General features: G+C 49.5%; 3 protein-coding genes and 1 non-coding gene across 7 annotated transcripts in view; all 4 read left to right on the forward strand.

The window, feature by feature from the left end:
• The first annotated feature begins 2,401 nt into the window (after positions 1-2,401).
• LOC115804181 (U2 spliceosomal RNA) lies at positions 2,402-2,592 on the forward strand. The gene has a single exon (XR_004025033.1). It is a non-coding gene; the product is annotated as a U2 spliceosomal RNA (small nuclear RNA).
• Positions 2,593-3,357: 765 nt separating this feature from the next.
• WDR74 (WD repeat domain 74) lies at positions 3,358-9,989 on the forward strand. Of its 3 annotated transcripts, none has more exons than XM_022591714.3 (11): positions 3,358-3,679; positions 4,744-4,850; positions 4,936-5,057; positions 6,819-6,894; positions 7,032-7,178; positions 7,358-7,459; positions 8,547-8,647; positions 8,730-8,785; positions 9,217-9,362; positions 9,447-9,503; positions 9,769-9,989. In XM_022591714.3, exons 1-11 carry the CDS (start codon positions 3,670-3,672, stop codon positions 9,946-9,948), a joined length of 1,104 nt encoding a protein of 367 aa, XP_022447422.2. In that variant the 5' UTR covers positions 3,358-3,669; the 3' UTR covers positions 9,949-9,989. The 3 variants fall into 3 exon arrangements, with proteins under 3 accessions (XP_022447422.2, XP_089770779.1, XP_022447421.2); XM_022591713.3 differs by lacking the exon at positions 3,358-3,679 and adding an exon at positions 4,020-4,665; XM_089914653.1 differs by lacking the exons at positions 3,358-3,679; positions 9,447-9,503 and adding an exon at positions 4,017-4,665.
• Positions 9,990-10,098: 109 nt separating this feature from the next.
• TEX54 (testis expressed 54) lies at positions 10,099-10,806 on the forward strand. Its single transcript, XM_089914657.1, is given in 2 exon segments — positions 10,099-10,315; positions 10,318-10,806. Coding segments are annotated over 2 exon segments (399 nt in total). The 5' UTR covers positions 10,099-10,143; the 3' UTR covers positions 10,545-10,806.
• Positions 10,807-10,891: 85 nt separating this feature from the next.
• STX5 (syntaxin 5) overlaps positions 10,892-23,206 on the forward strand; it is a 28,710-nt gene continuing 16,395 nt past the window's right edge. The window contains exons 1-10 of one of the 2 annotated variants that reach the window (XM_089914654.1): positions 10,892-11,000; positions 11,688-11,931; positions 12,935-13,005; positions 13,171-13,226; positions 13,345-13,415; positions 17,212-17,328; positions 17,404-17,460; positions 17,636-17,717; positions 18,189-18,295; positions 18,465-18,586. In XM_089914654.1, the coding sequence (XP_089770780.1) occupies positions 11,707-11,931; positions 12,935-13,005; positions 13,171-13,226; positions 13,345-13,415; positions 17,212-17,328; positions 17,404-17,460; positions 17,636-17,717; positions 18,189-18,295; positions 18,465-18,586 (908 nt within the window). In that variant the 5' untranslated portion in view covers positions 10,892-11,000; positions 11,688-11,706. Of the gene's footprint in view, positions 11,001-11,037; positions 11,932-12,934; positions 13,006-13,170; positions 13,227-13,344; positions 13,416-17,211; positions 17,329-17,403; positions 17,461-17,635; positions 17,718-18,188; positions 18,296-18,464; positions 18,587-23,206 lie in introns of those variants that run through there. The other variant, XM_022591723.3, reaches the window with a different exon arrangement.

Below are 23,206 nucleotides of genomic sequence, written 5' to 3' on the forward strand. Positions count from 1 at the left end.
ATTTATACCATTTTCATGAAAATAAAACATTAGCTTACAAAATTTAAATGCACCCACATGGAAAGAATATTCCCTTGGCCTTGCTTTGCTTGTTATCAAAGCCAGTGACTCTTTGTGACTTCTTCCACTTCTCTCCATCTCTGCCACCACAGCCACCCCAACCCCACCCCCTAAGCCACTTTCATCTCTTGCCTGGAGGCTCACAGGAGCCTTCTCTCACTTTTCCCCAGTAAACCTTAAACATCATGAAGGCAAGGTCCATGTCTGATTTTGCTCATCATTGTAGGGTATCTGCTCAAAAAGTGTAAACAAATGGACAAATGGCCTCTCCGTGAATAAATAGACCTCCAAGTTCCTGTGGGGTCCTCACTATCAGCCTCCTGTACCCCCGCAGCAAGGGGCGGGGGTCACAGTAGAAGAGAGTGACAGAGCTCTCCCCACCTGCCTTTGCTTCAGAGGAGGACCTGACCCGACAGGGAGAAGCCCGCCAAGAGATCTGTGCATTCAGGATGCTTGGCTGCAGCCTGCCTGGACAGACTGAAGCCTGCTCCACCAGGGGGCTGTGGCCTGCCCCAGGTTGGGTCTTGCAGAATTTAGAGAAGGTTAGAATTGAAAGAAATTGAATTTTGCTTTTGCTTCTGTATTAGTTGTTTGTTTTGTTTTGTTTTTTATTGCTGCTGTAACAAGTTACCACAAACTTGGTGGCTTAAAACAAAAAAATATATTATCTTACAGTTTTGGAGGTCATAAGTCCTAAATGGGTCTCAATGGGCTAAAATCAAGGTGTGTTAACAGGGCTGCATTTCTTTCTAGAGGCTCCAAGGGAGAATGTTTTCCTGCCTTTTCTAGCTTCTAGAGGCCACCTCCATTCCTTGACTGATGACTCCCTTCCATCTTCAAAGCCAGTGATGGCTCATCAGATCATCACTCTGACACTGTGTCTCCTGTCTCCCTCTGTGATCTTTGTGATTACGTACATGGAGCCCACCAGATAATCCAGAACGATCTCTCCTTCTCAAAACTCTTAATTTAATCATATCTGCAAAGTACACTTTGCCTGCCATGTAAGGTAACATAATGAGAGATTCTACGAATTAGGACATGGGCATGTAGGGGCATTATTCTGCCTACCACATCCCCTTAATTTGGCCCCTCCCTGGAGATTCTGGATTTATTTTGGGAGCTTGTAGAAACTGCTTCTGTTTATTCACAGGGACACATTGTAAGAAACCATATTCTCTAAAATCATAGATTATCAGACTTTGCTAGTTGAAATCATATCAGTGAGAATAGAACATCCCACTCTTGCCTGAAGGATCTCAGCCAGGCCGGTCACTTTGACACATAAACAGCTGTAGAGCTCAGTTAAGGGGGTTTCGAACAGAACGTTCCGCGTTCAGATTAACACAGTTTCCAAGCAAACAGGACTTCAAGTCCCGTTCTCAGCCAGAGTCTGATATTAATCCCTTTCATACAGCTGGGCTATGCTGTGAGCCTCTAAAGTACCAATTCTTTTAAATTTGACCTACATTGCCTCACCCCTACTCCCACCGCAGGTCCCTGGGTTTATGAATCAGGCGGCTCCGAAACGTCTTTCTCAGGCCATCTTTTCTCGGCTGTGGGGCCGACGGTGGGTGATGGATGGTACAAAGGGCAAGATATAAGTGGGGTGGGGGTGGATGTTACAAGCCGAGGAGGCGGGAGGGGCAGAAGGGAGCCGGGAGCCCCAGGATGAGAGGGGAACACAGGCTATAAGCCAACTTCCACTGTCACCTCTGGGCCGAGAGCAGCGTGTCCTCAGTTCTCACAACCACCGCTTAAATGCAGGTTATTAATTCCTCCATTTAAAAGAGGAGAAGACGGGAGCCTAAGCAACATGCCTCGAGTCACCAAATCAGGAACTGGCAAGCATGGATTCCAACTCGGTTCTTTGAACTCCGAAGTCTGTGCTCGGGAACCGCGGCCTTTCCAAGTAAATGTCCGGGAGAAGGGCTCCGCCCTGCATCTTCTTCCACAGACTAACGAACACTACCGCCCTGCCGCCCCCAGGGAGCGCCTAAAAGCCTTAAGGCTGGAGACGGACGCCACAGTCTCTGAGCAAAAGTACGACGCGGCCATTGATATCACGTCTAGTTATGCGGACCAATCCCCAGAAAGTGAAAGAGCAGAGGGGCGGGTTTATGCAAAACACACAGAGCTTGAGCAGGAAGGCGAAGCAGTAAAAACCTTGTTTAAGGTCTACTTCCAAAAATTTAGTTATCATTATGAAGCAAAAATAATGAAGAATTGGTTTTAAGCAAGATTACACATTAAGAAAAGTCTAATGGTTAGGCCGTAAAAGTCACCACAACCGTAAAAGCTATAGCAAGAGTAACGCTGCCCGGCAGTGAAACTTACCGGTATCGCTTCTCGGCCTTTTGGCTAAGATCAAGTGTAGTATCTGTTCTTATCAGTTTAATATCTGATACGTCCTCTATCCGAGGACAATATATTAAATGGATTTTTGGAATTAGGAGATGGAATAGGAGCTTGCTCCGTCCACTCCACGCATCGACCTGGTATTGCAGTACTTCCAGGAACGGTGCACTCCCCTTCGGGGGAAACTCTTGGCTGTTAAAAAAAAGAACATAATAACTCAAGTACTTTGCTGTTCAGGATACAGAAAAGCTTTTTATAAAGGTTACAGTTTCAGTATTTACCTAGTTGTTATGAAATCTGTTTGCAAGTTGAAATTTGTGATTCGTATAGTTCTGTATTAGATACCACATACGCCTTTTTTAAGCTGGGATCATGCACTATTTTCCGTACGTCCGTTAGCTGCTGTGCAAAATATGAAATCGATGATACTGTTTAAAGTCCCTTCAGCAAAAGCTCTAAATTCTCCGAAAAATACGAGAGAACCAACAAAATGTGCATAGTTACAAGAATTCTGAAGTGCTTGCTTTTTTTTTTTTTTTTAAGAACTCGTGTTTACGAGAGATTCTGTTTTGCATTCCATGAAGTGTATCGCAGGAAACCCGTGTAGGAACCACCATCATGAGACAACTGCGATTATTCTTTAAACTGTTTTCGGTGCTTCTGTCATTGCAGTAGTATAAATCTACCGCCGCTGACGCGGGTTTGAGTCTTAATCCGCGCAGATCTCCCCACAAAGATTTTGTTTTAACGCCGGAACTGTTGAATCGCGTCGCCTGTAGTTCATACTCCATAGCAAGAGCAACTACAGCGATGAGAAGGCCGCACACCACCCTCACAACAAAGAATAATTCTCGCTTGCCGTCCGCGTGCAGGAGTGGAGATGCAACGCAATCAAAAATAAAGCAAGTTTTTAAAAAGCCATCAGAAAGAATAGTAAGTACTCCAGTAAGTTCCGTACAAAATGGAGGAATCCGAGCACCGACTTTTGGTCTGGATTGAACTAGATTGAGAGTGTTCTTTTCTCGGTAATGCAAAGCCAAGAGCAAGGGTGAAATGTTACTCTCCGCACTCCTACCGCCAGTTCTCTACCGGAATCGAAAACAAAGATTGCTTCTCTCTTCAGGAGTCAAATCTGCCGGGCCACAGTGGGGTGCTTTATTCTTACCGACGTAGTTTAAAACAGCAAAATTTCTGAAAGGCTTTGATTTCAGGAAACACTTCTCCGTACGTCACTCCAGAAAGGGAATCGTTATGTTATTTTGTAAGTTGCATTTTATTCTGAGGAGAAATGTTGTTAATTCTGCAGTTTTTTCACTGTGAGTTGATTTTTTTTTTTTTTTGAGTTGATTTTTACGATCACCAAACCTCAACGTGAGGGAGAGCAATGCCCTACCTTACTTTTCCAAAAGGATATACGTAAGAGTGTCTCTTCGTTTTCCCAAACACTATTCGTGTTGTGTTTTCCTTCTTTAATTATTTTTCTTTTACGCTGCTTTGGGTTTTCATTGCTGCACGCAGGTTTTTATCCGTTGCTGAGAGCGGCAACTACTCTTCGTTGTGGTGCGGGGCCTTCGCATTGCGCAGGTTTCTTTTGTTGCTGAGCACGGGCTTCAGGCGGCGGACTTCAGTAGTGGTGGCACGCGAACTCCAGAGTGCAGACTCAATAGTTGCGGCACACGAGCTTAGTTGCTCCATAGCCGGTAGGAATTTTCCCGGCGTAGGGTTCAAACCTGTGTCCCTGCATTGACAGGCGGTTGTTTGATTATTGCGCCACCACAGAAGTCCCCTTTTTGTCTTTTCATACTCGAAGTTGAAGCCCGCCGCTTCACTAGCGTTTCAATCATTTCTGAAATGGTCTCTTGCCTTGTCTAGTACAGGAAACATTGATGCTTTGGGGTAGGAAAACGGACTACGGATGCCTAGACCCGGCATCGCGGTTCAGTTAGGATACGCTTCACTCGAAGTGTAAAATGGTCAAGTTACTGTTCAGATCTCCACAAGAAACATCTCCAGCTTTCTGGAGATGTAAAAGCGAAAGCAACTGGCGCGCAAAGGGATTTTTTGTTTTTTTAACTGTTGCGGTTTAACTCCCGGAAACCGCATTCCACTGGGTCCGACTCCGCGCGCGCTGGTGACGCAGCTGCTGCGCCGGAAGTGCGAGCCGTAGGTTCCGGGAGTCAGCCATGGCTGCTGCGGCAGCACGCTGGAATCATGTGTGGGTCGGCACCGACACCGGCATCCTGAAAGGTGGGGGGCGGGGGCGGGAACCAGGGGTGGGGGTCGCCGTTTGGGGACACTGGCGCGACTAAGGTCCGTGTTCCACAGGCGTGAACCTTCAGCGCAAACAAGCGGCCAACTTCACGCCGTCGGGACAGCCGCGGCGCGAGGAGGCAGTGAGCGCCCTGTGTTGGGGCGCGGGCGGCGAGACTCAGGTGCGCAGCCGCTGGCAGGCGGAGCGAGGGGCCTGGGGCACGGCCGCCTCCCTGTTCTCGCCATTCTGCCCTCCTCTGCTCGCAGATCCTGGTGGGCTGTGCGGATGGGACAGTGAAGCACTTCAGCACCGAGGAGGGCAGGTTCCAGGGTCAGAGGCACTGCTCCGGAGGGGAGGGCATATTCCGAGGCCTCGCCCAAGTCGACGGGTAAGACCGAGCCCCTTGCTGAAACGCTCAGGTCGTAGGGAGAGCTTTGAGGTTCCCGTAGGACGGCCGAATAATGGCGATCAACCTTGAGGTGACAGGGGCCTTTGTCCTGCCGAAGTTCATTCATTCCTATAACAAACATTAACTGAACACCTACTGGGTTGTATACAGGCATTGGGCGAAATGCAAGGGCTTCAGGTCAACCAGACGCAGTACCTGCCTTCATACAGTTTGCAGCCTACAGGGTTTTCTTTTGGCTCCATAATCTTTTGGATGACCCTGAGCCCGTCATTTAATAAGTTTCGAGTATGTTTTTCAGTGGGGGCTAACAACCACCAACAAGGTCGTGAAGCTCCCAGAGTAAAAGATAGGAAAGTGCTAGGTTGCAGGCCTAGCTTCCTTCCGAAGATGAAGAAAGAGGCTGTGAGCAGACTGTGTAGGTTTGGTGATGTTAATTCTGACAGGTGAGGTGGAGAAGGCTTTGTGGGGGTGAGAAGTTGGAACTGGCCCTTGAAGCACGGGTAGAATTTTGAAATGTAGAGAAAGGAATAAGGGCATTCTAGAAAGAAGCTCCTTCCTGAGCAGAGGCCAAGGATTGGTGTTAGGCTACAGGGTACATCACAAGGACGATAAATAGCATTTGAAGGTTGAAGCCGAGGCAACGTTTTTCCTTTTTATTTTTTTTCCTATTATTTGTGAGGAAGCATTTTAATATGAGATAGGCAAGGTAGGTTGGGACTAAAGGTAAAGGGCTTTAAGTGCCAGGCCGAGAGATCTGCACTTCTGTAGCTGGTGGGGAGTTACTGGTTTTTGAGCAGGAAATGCTGTGGTCAGAGCTATGAGCCTGCAGGAATGTGGAGGATGGATTGGAGAGAAAGCAGTTGGGAGACTGTTGCCACAGCCCAGGCAAGCCTAGAGCCTGAACCGAGTTGGGAAGGGTGGGCAGATATGAGAAAGAGTATAAGCTTGAACTGTACCGATACTGGGGAGAGACTTGCTTGGGCTTCATGGGACGCATACTTTGAGGGAGAGATTGGAACCCCGAACAGGGAACTTGAGGGAAGAAGCTGGTGTTTGGTTTTGGCCAAACACTAAATCCAGAACAGTCCCATTTCAATCCTTTCAGAGCTACTGATCCTGACCTCTGGTGACTGACTCAAGGTTCAGAAAGACTAGCAGGGCCAGGTGCCCCAGACGTAGCTGTGGAATAGCAAAGGCTCTCTGTTTTGGAGTATCAGACTTGATTTCCAGCTCTGGTGCTGACATTTATAGCTGAGTGGCAAATCTTTTAATTTCTCAGAGCTTCAGTTTCCTCACTTATGAGACTGGTAAACCCTTACCTTGTTGAGGAAATTAACAGCCATCAAGCCCTGCCCAGACCCGAGTAACCTAGAGGCTTCCTTAGGAGCAGGACTGGTATGGGACCTCCCTGGTGGCACAGTGGATAGGACTTGATGCTCACAGGACGTTCAGGCCTGTGTGCAGGAGGCCGGGGTTCAATCCCTGGTCGGGGAGCTAGATCCCACGTGCATGCCTCAACTGGCAGTTCACATGCCTCAACTAAGGAGCCTGCGAACTGCAACTAAGGAGCCCGCCTGCTGCAACTAAGACCCGGGGCAACCAAATAAATATTTTTTAAAAAAGGAACAGGGCTGGTAGGAGGGAGTCTAGTTCATATGAATTTGGGCGTGGGTCGACTGGGGCCAGAGAACAACCCTGCTCCTTTTTTTAACCCTAACTCTATCCTCCCTTTGCCGGCAGCACCCTCATCACATGTGTGGATTCTGGGATTCTTCGAGTCTGGCATGACAATGACAAGGAGGCATCCTCTGACCCTGTGAGGCTCCCCTGGCCTGATCCTGATGGTTGGGGGAGGTGGGGCCCAGGGTAGGAGCCAGATGAAGGCTTTGCGGGAGGAGGAGTAAGGATCTGGAACCGACTCTCATCTCCCCTCGCACCTTCCATTCTTTTCAGCTCTTGGAATTGAGGGTGGGCCCTGGGGTGTGTAGGATGCGCCAAGACCCAGCGCGACCCCACATGGTTGCCACAGGTGGGAAGGAGAATGCTCTGAAGGTGTGGGACCTGCAGGGCTCTGAGGAGCCTGTGTTCAGGGCCAAGAACGTGAGTGATGCGGGATGGGGAGGTGATGGGGGGCAGGGAGGGGCTGGTTCCGAGGTCCAGGGAGTCTGAGGCCACTATGTCAGAGACCAGCTGGGCTTTAGGGGACAATGGTAGAAGGCAGGAGGAAGGGGCACACTGAGCCCTCCACAGCCCTGTCCCCCATCTACCCACCCTACCAGGTACGGAATGATTGGCTCGACCTGCGGGTTCCCATCTGGGACCAGGACATACAGTTCCTCCCTGAGTCACAGAAGCTCGTCACCTGTACCGGGTACCACCAGGTGAGGCACCACCCCACCCCTATCTCTTTCTGGGCTTAAGCAGCCTCCTGGAGAAACAGCCTTGCTGTGCAGGCTCGGTCCCCACCATTCGGCACAGCCGCCCTGCTTGCCATCCTTCTTCCATCCCTGAGCTCCCAGAAGAGGGATGACTTCCCCCGTCTGTTCCAGCCCAATGGTTGAGCCGGTGATCTTCTCTTACTACATTCTAGGAAGGAGTTCCCTGAACTGTGATTCTTCCTTTTCCTCCCACCTGGAAGAGAAAAGAAGGGAGTGTCCCCTTCATAGTAGAATCACATGGTTCAGGTGTCATGAGAAGACGTGAGCTGGGTATCAAGAGAACTGAGTTCTGGTCCTGATGCAGCCTCTGATTTGCTTTCGGACCCAAGCCTGACTCTCTACTAACTGGCCTCAGCTCCTCAGCTTTACGGGAAAGGTCCACATGGGGATCTTTTCAGTGGGTCTCTCTCTCTCTTTTCTTTTTTGACTGCCCTGTGCTGCATGCGGGATCTTACTTCCCCAACCAGGGATCAAACCCGTGTCCCCTACAGTGGAAGCGCAGAGTCCTAACCACTGACTGCCAGGGAATTCCCAGCTGGTCTTATGTGAAGCTCTAAGACCTGGGTGGCTGTATTTGCCCTGTTTCCTTTGCTCCTACATATTGAAGTCTGCTATTGGTGAGACGCCTCTGCTCAGAACACATATGAGGGCTTCCTCTCTCTTCCCTGTTGAGACTTAACGTCTTTCTCTGCTTGAAATTCAGCAACTCTTGACAGTTGGACTGACTTGCTTTTCCATCCCAAGAGGGGAGTACGGGGGGATGGAATGCTCATGCATGCAGACCATGGGAATGCTGCCGCCTCCAGGCTGGGGGACCTCTCTCCTCAGCCCTGTATGTTCATGCTCCTTAGCAGCTGTCTCTCCTCTACCCCCCAACACACAGAGAAGAGGAGTGCATTTCAAATGAGAGTTTCTCTGAAAGAGTGGGTTGTAAACAAAGTAGTGTATGAGGAGGGGATGAAAATGTGGAGGAGCCAGAGGGCATATGTAGAGTGCAGGTACTGTTGGTGATGCTTCAGCCTTCCTCCAGGTCCGTGTCTATGATCCAGCCTCCCCCCAGCGCAGGCCGGTCCTCGAGGCCACCTACGGAGAGTACCCACTGACAGCCATGACTCTCACTCCTGGGGGCAAGTGAGTGTTTAGAGGGCAAAGTGGGGCTTGGGAAGGACTCCAGGGGGCCCCTGCTGACCCCATGTGCCTCTGATCTCCTCAGTTCGGTGATTGTGGGGAACACTCATGGGCAGCTGGCAGAAATTGACCTTCGGCAGGGTGAGTGGACTAGGGGGTGAGCGGACTAGGGAGCCTTGCGGGAGGGGGAGGGGTGGGCGGACTAGGGAGCCTTGCGGGAGGGGGAGGGGTGAGCGGACTAGGGAGCCTTGTGGGAGGGGAAGGGGTGGGGAGGAAGGGCAGGATTCCCTCTGACGGGGTGCAGTGGAGCTGTTGAGCCCTCTTTCAGGTGCCAGATTGCCCGTGTTCAAATCCTGGTTCTGCCATAAGCTGTGTGACCTTAGACAAATTACTTTGTCAATTCCGTGCCTTAGTTCCTTCACGTGAAAAATGGAGATATTAATGGTAACTGCCATCTCAGCGTTATGTTAAACGAGGATTAAATGTTGAAACATAAAGTGATATGAACAGTAAACACTCAATAAATGGTTGTTGGCTGGCCAGCTAGCACTGATTCCTACCGCCTTCTCTAGGGCGCCTACTGGTCTGTCTGAAGGGGCTGGCGGGCAGCATCCGAGGGTTGCAGTGCCACCCTTCAAAGCCCCTTCTAGCCTCCTGTGGCTTGGACAGAGTCTTGAGGGTACACAGGATCCGGAATCCACGGGGCCTGGACCATAAGGTGAGAGCCTGCTGCCTCCTGTTCCCTGGATTCATGTTTCTATTTCTGCAGGCTTGGCCCGTTAAGGTCCCTCATCTTTTGCAGGTTTACCTCAAATCTCAACTGAACTGCCTCCTGTTGTCAGGCAGGGATAACTGGGAGGTAAGCAGTTGGGTCTGGGAATGTGGGAGCTAAGGGCACAGGTGTGAGGACTTCCCTGTGAAGAGGAAAGGGAAGCAGCTGGAACTCAGACCTGGGACTGTCCATCCATCTGCCAAGTGTAGTCCTAAAAGAGTCACTGCCAAGGGTGAAAGAGGCACATGGATGGACATGGTTTCCAGGAGCAGGAAATAAAAGGGGTGGTGCCTGGAGGAATTATTCCCCTTCCCTGTGGGTCTGACTCCTAAGCTCTTCTCCCACTCACCAGGATGAACCCCACGAGCCTCAAGAGCCCAACAAGGTGCCCTCAGAAGACACAGAGACAGATGAACTCTGGGCCTCCTTGGAGGCAGCTGCCAAGCGGAAACTCCCCGATTTGGAGCAGTCCCAAGGCGCCCTCCAAACCAGACAGAGAAAGAAGAAGAGGCCTGGGTCCACCAGCTCCTGAAGAGCTTGTGCTCACGTTGTAAATAAACAGCTTAATACGTACCACGACCCTGAGCCTTTTGTGTTGGCAGAAAGGAAAGAGTGGCGGCTGCTCCCTGAGCTGGGGTGATGGGGGGTATCTGCTGTCACAAAAGCAGGGCCGGGAGTCGGCGGGCTGGCGTGGGTGGAACCGAGTGCGGGGGCCGCGCGTGGGGCCATGGGCTGCTGCCAAGGCAAGGACTTTCAGACTTCGGGTGAGCAGGCCAAGGAGGCCGGGTCATAGGAAGTTCAGGAAGGTGGGACCGGAGACACACAAGGGTGCCCATGGAGCCGGGAGTGCGGGATGGACCACCCGGAGGTTGGACTGGGGAGGATAGAGCTCAGCGGCCTCGCATCCTCGCAGGCAAAGAAGGGGTCGATGCAGACTCGGCGGAAAACCGGAATCTCAGGTCGCACGAAAGGCTTCTGATCACTGTGCTGTGGCGGCGGATCTCCCTGTTCAGCCGTCGGGGCTCCTCGCGGTCAAACAAGAGGCAATCAGTCCAAAATCCAAAGCAGGCGTGTACGTTCCAGGAGTGCAACCGGGAGGGGATCCAGGAGGAGCCGGAGAAGGGGTGACCCCAGCCCTGTTCTCAGTCCGCCCCAGCCTCCCTCCAGAGAATAAAGTTTCTAACTTGTACCTGCCTGAGAGCTTGTGCCTCCAAGGCTCGCTTTGCGCACACAGGGCGCGGGCACCACCAGGGCTGCGGGCTCTTTAAGGCTCCTCCCCCGAGGCTGGCCCATTCCCTTGGGCCCCAGGCTCCCGTTCCTTGGGGGCGGAGCCACGGTTGCGGCCTAGCCAATGGGAGAGCGGAGTTGCATTAGCGTTTGGGTGGAGGGGCGCGTCTCTCGGGTCGCCGGGCTTGAAAAGGCGTGGCACCGCCCGCTCGTCACCGGGGGTGGGGTTATGTGTGGGTGACGTGGCGGCTTCTAGTCTTTGGTCGGGTTTCGGCGGCTTCGGTTCCCGGGGAGAAGGCGGTGACGACCCGGGAGATTGTGGCAGTGGCGGCGGCGGCGCCAGGCGGCAGAGAGGAGGTAGGACACGCTCTAAGAGGGGTCTGACCGCAGTGTCTGCTCTGGGCAGCTCTTTCCGGGGACGGCGCGGGCTGGGGGGAAGGGAACCAGAGGCAAGCGGGCAAGTCCTGCCGGCCCGGCTCGAAGTGAGCGAATACGTCGCCGTCCAATCAGGAAAGCCCCTGTTGAGAAAGACGTCGGCCTTAGCTAATCAGTGGTTGCAGTCCTCCAGACGGTGGGACTTAGGCGAGGCGAGGGTGGTACTTCCTGCTTCAAATAAACACCTAGAGATTTCCCCCCTCCGCCCACCGAAGTGTGTCCCTCTCAGGAGGTCCGTCAGCGTTTCTCCCTGACGAGTCGGAGGAACCCGTGGATACGAGAGGGCCCACTTAGGGCCTAGGGCAGTTGCATGGGCCGGACTGGAGCTTCGGAGCCACAGGACCTGGCTCTGGCCCTGCCTCTACTTCAGGGCCCCGGCCCGCGTTCTGGCCGCCAGAACCAAGTTGGAAGAAGAGTCTGAGGAGCCGGACGGCTTGGGCCAGAGAAGAAGCGGGGTCCTTCCCGCTGCGGGTCGGCCCCAGGATCTGCGGGTGGCTTCGGGCGCGAAAGCCCGTGCCAAGTGCAAAGGGGCCCCGAGGATCTGCTGGTTGGGGGGGATTTGTGGGGAAGGAGGCTGCCTGGGGAATGACACTCTCCCCTCCACCACAGTCCAAGGTTATGCGTCTCAATGATCCCGCGGAAACGCTACGGGTCTAAGAACACGGATCAGGGTGTCTACCTGGGTCTCTCAAAGACACAGGTCCTGTCCCCTGCAACTGCTGGCAGTAGCAGCAGCGACATCGCCCCTCTGCCCCCCCCAGTGGCCCTGGTCCCTCCCCTTCCCGACACCATGTCCTGCCGGGATCGGACCCAGGAGTTCCTGTCTGCCTGCAAGTCCCTGCAGAGCCGTCAGGTAAGGACCTGGAGTGGGAAAGGCAAGAGTGACTCATACTCAGACCTGGGAGAGGCGGTGCTCCAGCACCGTTGGTTGAAGTAATTCTTGGGGGAGCCCGATGGAGAACTGGTCCAGCTTGGGGAGGGTGGTAGGATCTACCAAGCAACAGAGAAGAGGTGGGCTAGCTAATCTAGAGGTAAGGATCTAGGCTTTTTTTTTTTTTTTTTTTAAATCAGGAATTCCCTGAGCGTAGGGTTGCTATTCTGGAAGGAATATCTCAGCGCAAGAGGTGGCTGCAAGTATATTTCGTTTGGATAAGGAACAGGTTCTCGAAAGAGCTTTTAGCTCAGAGACAAGCACTTTGAATTCTAGTTCCAGTATAATTTTACCAAGTTTGCTCTGTGACAACACAGAAGTTAATCTAGTTGGATCTCAGGTTTTGTATCTGTAAAATGAAGGAAGGTTTCTAAATAAGTAGTTTTAATCAAAACCACTTTGGAGTGCTTTTTTAAAAATTAGATTTGTCTTGGTCCAGACTTTCTGAATCCAAGTGGAACCTGAATAAATGTAATTTAAAATATTTTTACTGGTCAGCTCTTGTTAGCTTCTCTTCTGTACGATCTCCAAGAGTTTTACATTTATCCTCTCTGATTCCTGGATTGGAGGAATAGAATGGTAATACTAGTTACCATTTATTTAGTGCTTAGAATGGACCTGGTATTTGGCTAAAATAATTTACAACCCTTAGGTTTTTTAATCTTAGCAAGAACAAGAGGTGTGTGGATTGTCTTCATTTTACAGAAGAGGAAGTAGAGATTCAGAATGGTTTAAGCAACTTGCCCCAAGCCCCCCATGTAGTAAGAGGTGGCACCTAGATTTGAACCCAGGTCTACCTGTATGGACCGTCTGGTGGAGGATGCCACTAGTGTTAGAGGGTGAGTTTAGTAGACACCTGAGGAACAGTGAAAGCTGGAAATGGGGAGGGAAAACTAAAGTTTTACCTCTTGACGTTGCTTTTCAGAATGGAATCCAGACAAACAAGCCAACTCTGCGTGCTGTCCGGCAGCGCAGTGAATTCACCCTCATGGCCAAGTGAGTTGAGAGAAGTTATGTGGTGGGATGACCAGTGTCTGAGGAGAGGTAGCCTTGCCTGTGGTGACCTTGGCCGTGAGGACTGGGATTGGTTGTGCTGGTGCTAATGTGGGAAAGGCCCTCTCCTTCCCTTCCCGCAGTGTTCCCATTAATGCTCGTTTGCAGGCGCATTGGGAAAGACCTCAGCAACACATTTGCCAAGCTGGAGAAGCTGACAATCTGTGAGTGTTCTCGGGGCCTTTCAGAACTGGGGCAGTGAACCCGGGAGGGCGGAGGAACCATACTCCCTGAGCCTGGTCTTCAGCCTCACCTGTCGTGACTTCTTGTTTGTCTCTGCAGTGGCAAAGCGCAAGTCCCTCTTTGATGATAAAGCAGTGGAAATTGAGGAGCTAACTTATATTATCAAACAGGTGAGCGACTAGCGATCGGGAGAGCCCAGCATTTCAATTGGATCACTTCCATCATTTTCCCTTGCTCTAGGGTCCCAGAGAAAAGTTTCTAGAGCCAGCCCCAAACATCCCGCTCATCCAGTGTGTCAGTGATCATCTACTGTGTACAAAGCACCGTGCTGGGCACTTGCCACACAAACATTACGAGGCAAGATACCTGCCTTCAAGGGCTTATTGTCTAGAAGAGGTATCCAGCCCCATAAACTCACACTTACAATGGATAGGAGGCAAGTGGTACAGAAAAGATCTTATGAAAAGATGAATGAGGTAGTCTGGGGACACTGGGAAAGATTTTATTGAGGATGTGACATCTGAGCTGGTTTCAAGGCTCGTGGAGAAGCAGTGGAAGAACGTGCCAGACAAAGGAAACAGTGTGTGCAGAAGCATGTCTTATAAAAGGGAAAGTTCAAGTTTTTGCTCAGATATCACCTGCTCAGGGAGGCCTACTGTCACCATGCTGTTTACTACCCCAGCAACCAACTCTGATCTCGCTTATCTTGCTCTATTTTCTTTTTTATAGCACTTGTTACATTCTAATGGTCTCTATAATTAACTTATGTTTATTGTTTGTTTTCTCCCACTTAAGTCATCTTCCTCAAAAAAAGAAAAAAAAAAGTGCTAATGCCATAAGAGCAGAGATTTTTCTTTCTGTTTGTTTGTGGATGTATCCCAAATGCCTGTAGCAGTGTCTGGCATGTATTAGGTACTCAGTATTTGTTGATTGAATTGAGTGATTGGCAGCAAATGAGGCTGAAAAGGTAGACTGGTAGCTGTCTGTGAAGATCCTCATGGGGGCTTGCTAAGGCGTGTGGAATCACTCTGAAGTGTGTGGGCTCCAAAGACGATTAGAACCTGGATTCCAATTCTGTCTGCAAGACCCTAGTATAGCAGTTCTAACAGTGTTATTTGTTTCTTTCCCGGAACAACGTAATAAGAATAAAATGAGAAATTGAATGACCGTGGGGGAAAAAGGAACACCCTGGAGCATGAACGGTCAGAGAGGCTAGGGAGGAGGCTCGTGCAGTTCTCCAGTAGGAAGATGATTATGGCAGAGGTCAAAGGGCAGACACATTCAGGAGATGCTGTGCTGAGTAGAAAAGAGAGGGTTCCGTTAATTACTGGGGCATTATCGCATAGGCATTTAAGAACCACTGGGTGGATTTAGACAGACTTCAAATCCCAGGCTCACCAATCATGGTGTGACCTTGCGTAAGCTACCTAACTACTCTGAACTTCAGTTCCCTTATAAATAAAGAGGGGATAATAACAGTGCCCAGCTCACAGGGTTGTTACAAGGACTTATTAGTTTATTTTTTCAGTCACTCACGTTATTGAGTGACTTTGGCTGCCTGGTTCTGGGGATTCAGCAGTGAACAAGACAAATGCGGTCCCTGCCCTTGGCAACTTCCTTGCTGAATGGGTGAACTAGACACTATACAAGCAAACAGAAAAGACAGTTTCAGGTAGCAGCACATCCTATTAAAGAAATGAGGTGAGTGAGTTCCTCAGGGTAGGGGCCTACTTTACATGGGGTGATCTAGGATGGTTTGGCTGAGGAAGGGACATAGAGACCTGAATGGTAAGGAGAAAGTTGGTCATCCAGAGATCTGACAGGGGCACATTCCAGAAAGTGGGAATAGCAAAGGGAAAGGCCCCGAGGCCTGGGCAACCTTGATGTGAAAGGCTGTGAAACAGGCCAGTGTGGCTGCAGCACAGCCAGTGAGAAGGAGGCCTGTGGGAGGTGGGGGGGTGAGGTCAGAGGAGTGAGTGGGGCGAGACCACATAGCCCGTGTAAGCTAGGTGAGGAATTTGGATCATGTACTAAATTTAGTGGGAAGGTCTTGGAAGATTTTGAAGCAGGGGAATGACATGCACTATTTTTGGTTTAGAAGGTCACTCTGGTGGTTGTGTGGAAAGTGGATTGTAGGGGGCAAATTCTAAAAGGAAGATCACTTAGGAGGCTCTGGGCAATTTTTAGAGAGAGGACAGTTTGGACTAGGGTAGCTTTGTTAGAGAAGGAGATGAGTGGACACATTCAGAGTATATGTTGGAATCAGCTGGGTTCTTTGTGGGTTCCTTGTGGATTAAGGGAAGAGAGAGGAATTGAGGATGATTTCTTAAGGTTTTCTCACCTGGTGAGCGGTGGTGCCATTTACCAAAGTGGCAAAGAAGGAAGGGGGAATAACTGGGGGGGGAAATTAAGAGTTGTTTTCTATGTTAAGAGAAAGTCATAAGCTGCTTAGCAGGTTGCATGGCGCACAGTAATCAAACCCGAGACTGCTGTTCTGTTCACAAAGTGCTGAGTATGTAGTAAACGCTCAGTGTAGGTTATGGTTGTGCTGTGGCATATAGGTTGGGTTAAGGAGATGTCAGTATGTGACTTAGAAGCTTCTAGCTTGGGCAACTAAGTGGGCAGTGGTGCCATTTTCTAAGTTCCGGGGGGAGGAGATTTTATGGGGGAAAAACCTGGAATGCAGTTTTGGACACATGGCTGTGAGCAGGCTCCATTAACTCCGAAGGGACAGAGCAGTCAGCAGCAGAAATCGTCCAGGGGTCTCGAGAGAATCTTTGGGGCTAGGTTACTAATTGGAGGAATGCTAACTGGGGGTACTATTGGAGGGACTCTAGAAGTTACCTAATCTAGTTTTTTGGTGTTTTTTTTTTTAACTTTTATTTATTTATTTACATTTTGGCTGCGTTGGGTCTTTGTTGCTGCCCGCGGGCTTTCTCTAGTTGCGGCGAGCGGGGGCTACTCTTCGTTGCAGCGCATGGGCTTCTTATTGCAGTGGCTTCTCTTGTTGTAGAGCACGGGCTCTAGGAGTGCGGGCTTCAGTAATTGTGGCTCGTGGGCTCAGTAATTGTGGCTCGCAGGCTCTAGAGCGCAGGCTCAGTAGTTGAGGCACACGGGCTTAGTTGCTCCGCGGCATGTGGGTTCTTCCGGACCAGGGCTCGAACCTCATCCCCTGCATTGGCAGGTGGATTCTTAATCACTGTGCCACCAGGGAAGCCCCTAATCTAGTTTTTTTCTTAGCCTGTATCTTGAGCTCACTACTTTTGACCTCTTCCCCCTCCCCCTCCTCTTCTTCCTCTGGTCTTTCCCTGGACTTCGCTGTCCTGGGGCGGCAAGCTTTCTCTGCCACTCCCAGCCGCCTCCTTCATCTCCCTTGTCTCACGAGGCCCTTGGCAGGCAGGATTGGGAAGCAGATAATCCATTGGCCTGGTGTAGAAAGCCTGGCTGTGCTACTAATTCATCGTGTATAACGTTAGACAAGTCACATCTTTCACTCTTTTGCAATAGTAATTTTTAAAAGGAATTCTGTATATAAAAAGCATTTCGTTGATGCTTCTGGGAAGCCATGGTGCCTTTGACTCTTCCTGTCTCCTGAGTACAGCACAGATGCTTTGTTGCTCAGCATGCCCTGGGTCTGAGATTTTGGCCTTTTGAAGGGTTCTATGGCCATGAGCATGGCCTCACAGTGGGGGTAGGACAGCGGGGTGGAGGGAGTAAACACCTCAGGTCTTTATGAATGGACAGGGCCATATTTCACCTCTTTCTGGCTCTACCCCGCAGGCACTGAGCCTGAGCAAACTACAGAGCTTGGACTATCCCAGCAGGCCCTTCTGGTCTGTCCGAGATACCATCACCCCTGCTAGTAATGTCCACCCTGCCGTCCCTGCCAGAGATGTCCATGTGGGAGAGATGCTGGCTGAGGACCCCATGGTTGATACTCAGTTTTTCTGTTGGCTCTTTCACCAGGACATCAATAGCCTTAACAAACAAATCGCCCAGCTTCAAGATTTCGTGAGAGCCAAGGGCAGCCAGAGCGGCCGGCACCTGCAAACCCATTCCAACACCATCGTGGTCTCCCTGCAGGTGGGACCCGGGGGAGGGAGAGGCAGAAGGGAGGAAGGCGTCTTCTCTGGCTGACCCTCTCTCCTTTTCTTTCAGTCAAAACTGGCCTCCATGTCCAATGACTTCAAATCAGTTTTAGAAGTGAGAACAGAGGTGAGAAGAATCTGTGTAGGAGGGATAGGAATCAGGGGTGAGGGCCCCAGAGGGAAGTGGGAAGGGGACAAGTGGAAGGGCAAGGGCAACAGGGTCACGGGCACCAGGAAGAATCTCTTTAATGTGCCCGCTTTCCAGCGGCCTCAGGACCTTTGCATTTCTTCCCCAACCCTAGAACCTGAAGCAGCAGAGGAGCCGGCGGGAGCAGTTCTCCCGGGCACCCGTGTCAGCCCTGCCCCTTGCCCCCAACCACCTAGGTAAGTCACAGGCAATACAGGGAGCCCTGAGGGATAAGGCTTAGTTACTCCAGTTCTGGTATCTTCCAAAGGCAGGGGTTGGGTAGGAAAATGGAGGGCCAAGGAGGTTGCTAGGCTTTGTCTCTTAGAGGTCAGACCTGATTGCTGGGATTTATGATCCACACCTAGTCTCCAGCATTCTCAGTGTTGGGGGTGAATTCAGTCATGTTCAGAAGAATGACAGTTTCTAATTTTTTTTGCACTTACTCATTGTCTTCCCATTCTGTCATTTAATTTTCACAACCACCTTTTGAGAAAGCAACTATTGTTATCCCCCATTTTACAGGTGAGGAAACTGAGGCTCAGAGAGGTTAAATGACTTGTCCAGGGTCACAAGGCTAGTAAGTGCCAGAGCTGGGATTCAAATCCAGAGCATGTGGGCTTTGAACCTTTTAACCACTAAGAAGTGCCATGTCTTCTTTCTTCCCCCAGGGGGCGGTGCTGTGGTTTTGGGGGCGGAGTCTCGAGCCTCTGGGGACGTGGCCATTGACATGATGGACTCTAGGACCAGCCAGCAACTGCAGCTCATTGATGAGCAGGTATCCACGCTCTGAGCTTGGGAGGAGTTGCTCCTCTGTTTTCCTCTGTGGTCACAAGCAAGTGTTTGGAATGTGCCATGGGTGGAATGGCAAAGTGGAGGGTCCTAAAGAGGCAGGCCCTCCCCTGCAGAAGCTCCCAGTGCTCATGTATGCTGTCTCTCCTCTGAAGGATTCCTACATCCAGAGCCGGGCAGACACCATGCAGAATATTGAGTCCACAATTGTTGAGCTGGGCTCCATCTTCCAGCAGTTGGCACACATGGTTAAGGAACAGGAAGAAACCATTCAGAGGTGAGATTCTTTCTCTCCTTAACTTCAAAAACAGGAGCCTTCTCTTCCCCGTGGATTGGCATCCTAAAGGTCCCCAGGGACAGCTTGATGCCCTTTGGAAGAGAAGAGTGAATCCTGTCCACCCATAGGGTCAAGTTCACCTGCCTCCATCCACTCAACAAGTGTTAATTGAGCACCTGTTCCTTGTCAAGCACTGTCCTAGGTGCTGGGGATACGGTGATGAACAGCACAGCTAAGTCTATTTTGTGGAGCTTACTTTGTAGTATGGAATTTAATAGTGTGGGTGAGGATAGCTGTTAAAAAGAATTGAGAAGAAATTTTCAGGTACTGATAAGGGCTATACTGAGAATTAAAGTAGGATGAGGTGTTCAGAAAGTGATGGAGGAGGTATATGAGATTGGGTGGCAGGGATGGCTGCTCTGAAGACTTGATATTTAAGCAGAGACATGAACTACAAGAAGGATCCAACCATGCAAAGAAGAGGGATCCAACCATGCAAAGGAGAGGGTAAGAGTTGTCTAGGCAGTGTGGACAGCTAGAGCAAAGGCCCTACGATGGGACAGTCTTGCTGTATTAAAGAATCAAGGGGCTTCCTTGGTGGCACAGTGGTTAAGAATCCGCCTGCCAATGCAGGGGACATGGGTTTGATCCCTGGTCCAGGAAGATCCCACAGGCCACGGAGCAACTAAGCATGTGCACCACAACTACTGAGCCTGCGCTCTAGAGCCGCGAGCCACAACTACTGAGCCCACGTGCCACAGCTACTGAAGCCTGCGCGCCTAAAGCCCAAGCTCCACAACAAGAGAAACCACTGCAATGAGAGTCCTGCGCACTGCAATGAAGAATAGCCCCCGCTCGATGCAACTAGAGAAAGCCCACGTGCAGCAGGGAAGACCCAACACAACCAAATAAATTATTTTTTTTTAATTAAAAGAAAAAAGAATCAAGAAGGCCAGTGTAGCTGGAAAGCAATGAACAGGAAGAGAGAGGTACAGGATAAGACTGGAGGGAGGTAGGCAGAGCCCACGCACGGGAAGGCCTCTCTGCTCTCCTGGTGCCCCCTGCTACTGCACGAGGCATTTTATCTGCTCCTCTTTGGCACTTAGCGTTCATTCAGTCAGTTACGGAGATACAGTCGAGGATGAAAGAGACAACCCTCCCCTTGTGGAATATACATTGTAGTAGGGGAGACAGATAAGTTAAAATATACAAAATAAGTAAAGGGTCCAGTATATATTTTTGCCCAGTGATAAATCCATAAATAAAAGTAGAGTAGGGTAAACTAATCAGGAGTTCTAGGTTTGGAGGAGCAAGTTGTAATTTTAAATAGGATGGTTATTAAGAGAGGCCCTATTAAGAAGATAGCGTCTATCCAAGAAGGGGGAAGGTAAGAGAGTTCGCCATGTGGATATATGGAGAAGAGTACCAGGCAGAGGGAAGAACCAGTGTAAAGGCCTTCAGGCAAGAATATGTCTGATGAGTTAAAGGACAGCAAAGAAGCCACTGCATCTGGGAACAGGTGAGAAGGAGAGTAGTACTAGGTGAGGTTAGAGGGGAAATGGGAGACCAGATCATGTGGGGCCTTTTAAAGCCAGTTTGAGGATTTAGCATTTACTCTGAGTGACATGGGGAGCCACTGCAGGGTTTTGATGAACGGTTATACTATCTGACTTCTGTTTTATTTATTTTTTGGGCCGCACTGCGTAGCTTGTGGGATCTTAGTTCCTTGACCAGGGATTGAACCAAGCCACCGCAGTGAAAGCGCCAAGTCCTAACCACTGAACCGCTAGGGGATTCCCTCTGACTTCTATTTTAAAAGAATCATTTGGTTGCTGTAGTCAGAACAGATTGTAAGGACCTAGGATAGAAGCAGGGAGATGGATGCAGAGGCCTTTTCAGTAATCTAGGCAAGAGGTGATGGTAGCTGGGACCAAGGTTGTATGAGTAGTAGTTGCACTCTGGATGTATTTTGGAGGTAGAGCCAATAGGATCAATTACTTGATGAACTGAATGCAGGGCGTCAGAGAAAAAGAGGAGTTTATGATAACTCCAGGCTTTTGATGTGAGCAAACAAAGGGATTCATGCTCTTCACTTGAAATAGGGCTGGTTACTCAGGGTAGAGTAGATTTGGGGCAAAATAAGTTGTGTTGGACACGTCCAACCAGGTGGACAGTTGTTTGTTTGTTAGACATCTGGGTGGAGATAGTGAACAGGCCGATAGATATAAGGAGTTGAGGAGACAGGTCTGGGCCAAGAGTGGGCAGCACTGGACTTTGAAACTAGGCCAAGTGAGTTCTAAGAAAGAGGAGGATCAAGCACTGAGTCCCAGGGCTACTTCTGGACTCAACTCTTAGTTCTGAGGGAGGGCACTGAACAGGAGCACAGCTTGTGAGGTAGGAAGAAAAATAAATGAATGTGGTGTCCTAGGAGCCAGGAGAAGAAAATGATTCGGGGAAAGAATAATCAGCTGTGACAAATTTTGCTTATAGGCCAAGTAAGATGAGAGCTGAGAATTTAATTGGAGTATTTAGTTCATTAATAGTTAATAATTTTTGCTAAGGTTGGATTTAGGCCTACCATTTTACTATTTTTTTCCTGTTTTTCCCTTCTGTTTTTTGTTCCTCTCTTCCTTCTTTCCTATCTTTTGAACAGTTGAAAAAAAATTTTAATTCCATTTAAATTTGTCTGTTGGTATTTTAGCTATAGGTAATTGCTTTTCTTTTTTTCCAGTGGTTGCTCTAGGGATTGCAGTATGCATCATTAACTTTTCACAGTCAGCTTCATATAAAATGTGAGAAGTTTGCAACCCTCTCTTCCATCTTTTATGTTATAGTTGTCATATTTGTTGCATCTACATACTTTATAAACTCTACAATATAATAGTATAATTTTTATCTTACAGAAATAAAGAGGAAATAATAGTCTTTTATACTTACTCATATATTTACTGTTTCCAGTGCTCTTCATTTCTTCCCGAATATCCAGTTTCCATCACTTCCCTTTAACCTGGAGAATTTTCCTTAGTACTTTTTGTAGTGCAGTTCTGCTGATGACAGATACTTTTACTTTTCTTTTTTTTTTTTATAAATTTATTTATTCACTTATTTAATTTTTGGCTGCATTGGGTCTTCACTGCTGCACACAGGTTTTCTCTAGTTGCTGAGAGCAGGGGCTACTCTTTGTTGCAGTGCACGGGCTTCTCATTGCAGTGGCTTCTCTTGTTGTGGAGCACAGGCTCTAGGCATGCGGGCTTCAGTAGTTGTGGCACATGGGCTTCATAAGTTGTGGCTCGCAGGCTCTAGAGCGCAGGCTCAGTAGTTGTGGTGCATGGGCTTAGTTGCTCCACAGCGTGTGGGATCTTCCTGGACCAGGGCTCAAACCCATGTGCCCTGCATTGGCAGGCGGATTCTTTACCACTGCACCACCTGGGAAGCCCTCTTTTACTTTTCTTTTTTTTTAAATAAGTTTATTTATTTATTTTTGGCTGCGCTGGGTCTTCATTGCTGCACGGGCTTTCTCTAGTTGCAGCGAGCAGGGGTTGCTCTTCGCTGTGGTGTGCCAGCTTCTCACTGTGGTGGCTTCTGTTGTTGCAGAGCATGGACTCTAGGCACGTGGGCTTCAGTAGTTGTGGCTCGTGGACTCTAGAGTGCAGGCTCAGTAGTTGTGGCACACAGGCTTAGTTGCTCCGCAGCGTGTGGGATCTTCCTGGACCAGGGCTCAAACCCATGTCCCCTGCGTTGGCAGGTGGATTCTTAACCACTGTGCCACCAGGGGAGTCCCTGGCTGCTTTTTAATACGTTTTTTCTTATATTTGGATTTTCACAGTTGATGGTTTATGTACTTAGATGTGGTTTTCTTTGAATTTATTTATTTACTTATTTGGGGCTGTGTTGGGTCTTCGTTGCTGTGTGCAGGCTTTCTCTAGTTGTGGTGAGTGCAGGCTACTCTTCATTGCAGTACGCAGGCTTCTCATTGTCGTGGCTTCTCTTGTTGTGGAGCAGGGGCTCTATGAGCACAGGCTTTAGTAGTTGTGGCTTGCGGGCTCTAGAGCCCAGGCTCAGTAGTCGTGGCACACGGGCTTAGTTGCTCCGCGGAATGTAGGATCTTCCCGGACCAGGGCTTGAACCCGTGTCCCCTGCTTGACAGGCGTATTCTTAACCACTGCGCCACCAGGGAAGCCCCTTCTTTGAATTTATGCTGCTTGGGGTTCTCTAAGCTTCTTGAATCTGTAAATTTATGTCTTTCATGAAGTTTAGGGAATATTTGACCATTATTTCTTCAAGATTTTTTTCTGCCTCTTTTTCTTTCTGTTTTCTTCTTCTAGGAATATATATGTATACATATATAACATCAACTATAGGAATTCCCTGGTGGTCCAGTGGTTAGGACTCAGCACTTTCACTGCCAAGGGCCTGGGTTTGATCTCTCGTTGGAGAACTAAAATCCCGCAAGCCATGTGGCACAGCCAAAAAAAAAATCAACTATAACTGTATATTTATTTTGTTGAGATGTATATATATCTCAACAAATTACATCTCATTAGGAGGCATTTAATGTCAGATTGACCCTATATTATCTAGAACAAGTTTGATCACTTGATTAAGGTGGTAACAGATAAC

Source organism: Delphinapterus leucas, chromosome 7 (assembly GCF_059928025.1).
Source record: "Delphinapterus leucas isolate spDelLeu-1000000601 "Yukka" chromosome 7, BTC_Dleu_Yukka2, whole genome shotgun sequence".
NCBI lineage: Eukaryota > Metazoa > Chordata > Mammalia > Artiodactyla > Monodontidae > Delphinapterus > Delphinapterus leucas.

Bases quoted from the DNA above. Each gene is read 5' to 3' on its own strand.
- WDR74 (XM_022591713.3), top strand. From the start codon at position 4,602: ATGGCTGCTGCGGCAGCACGCTGGAATCATGTGTGGGTCGGCACCGAC. The intron at 4,666-4,743 runs GTGGGGGGCGGG...CGTGTTCCACAG, and splicing joins CGACACCGGCATCCTGAAAG to GCGTGAACCTTCAGCGCAAA. The intron at 7,179-7,357 runs GTGAGTGATGCG...CCACCCTACCAG, and splicing joins CTGTGTTCAGGGCCAAGAAC to GTACGGAATGATTGGCTCGA.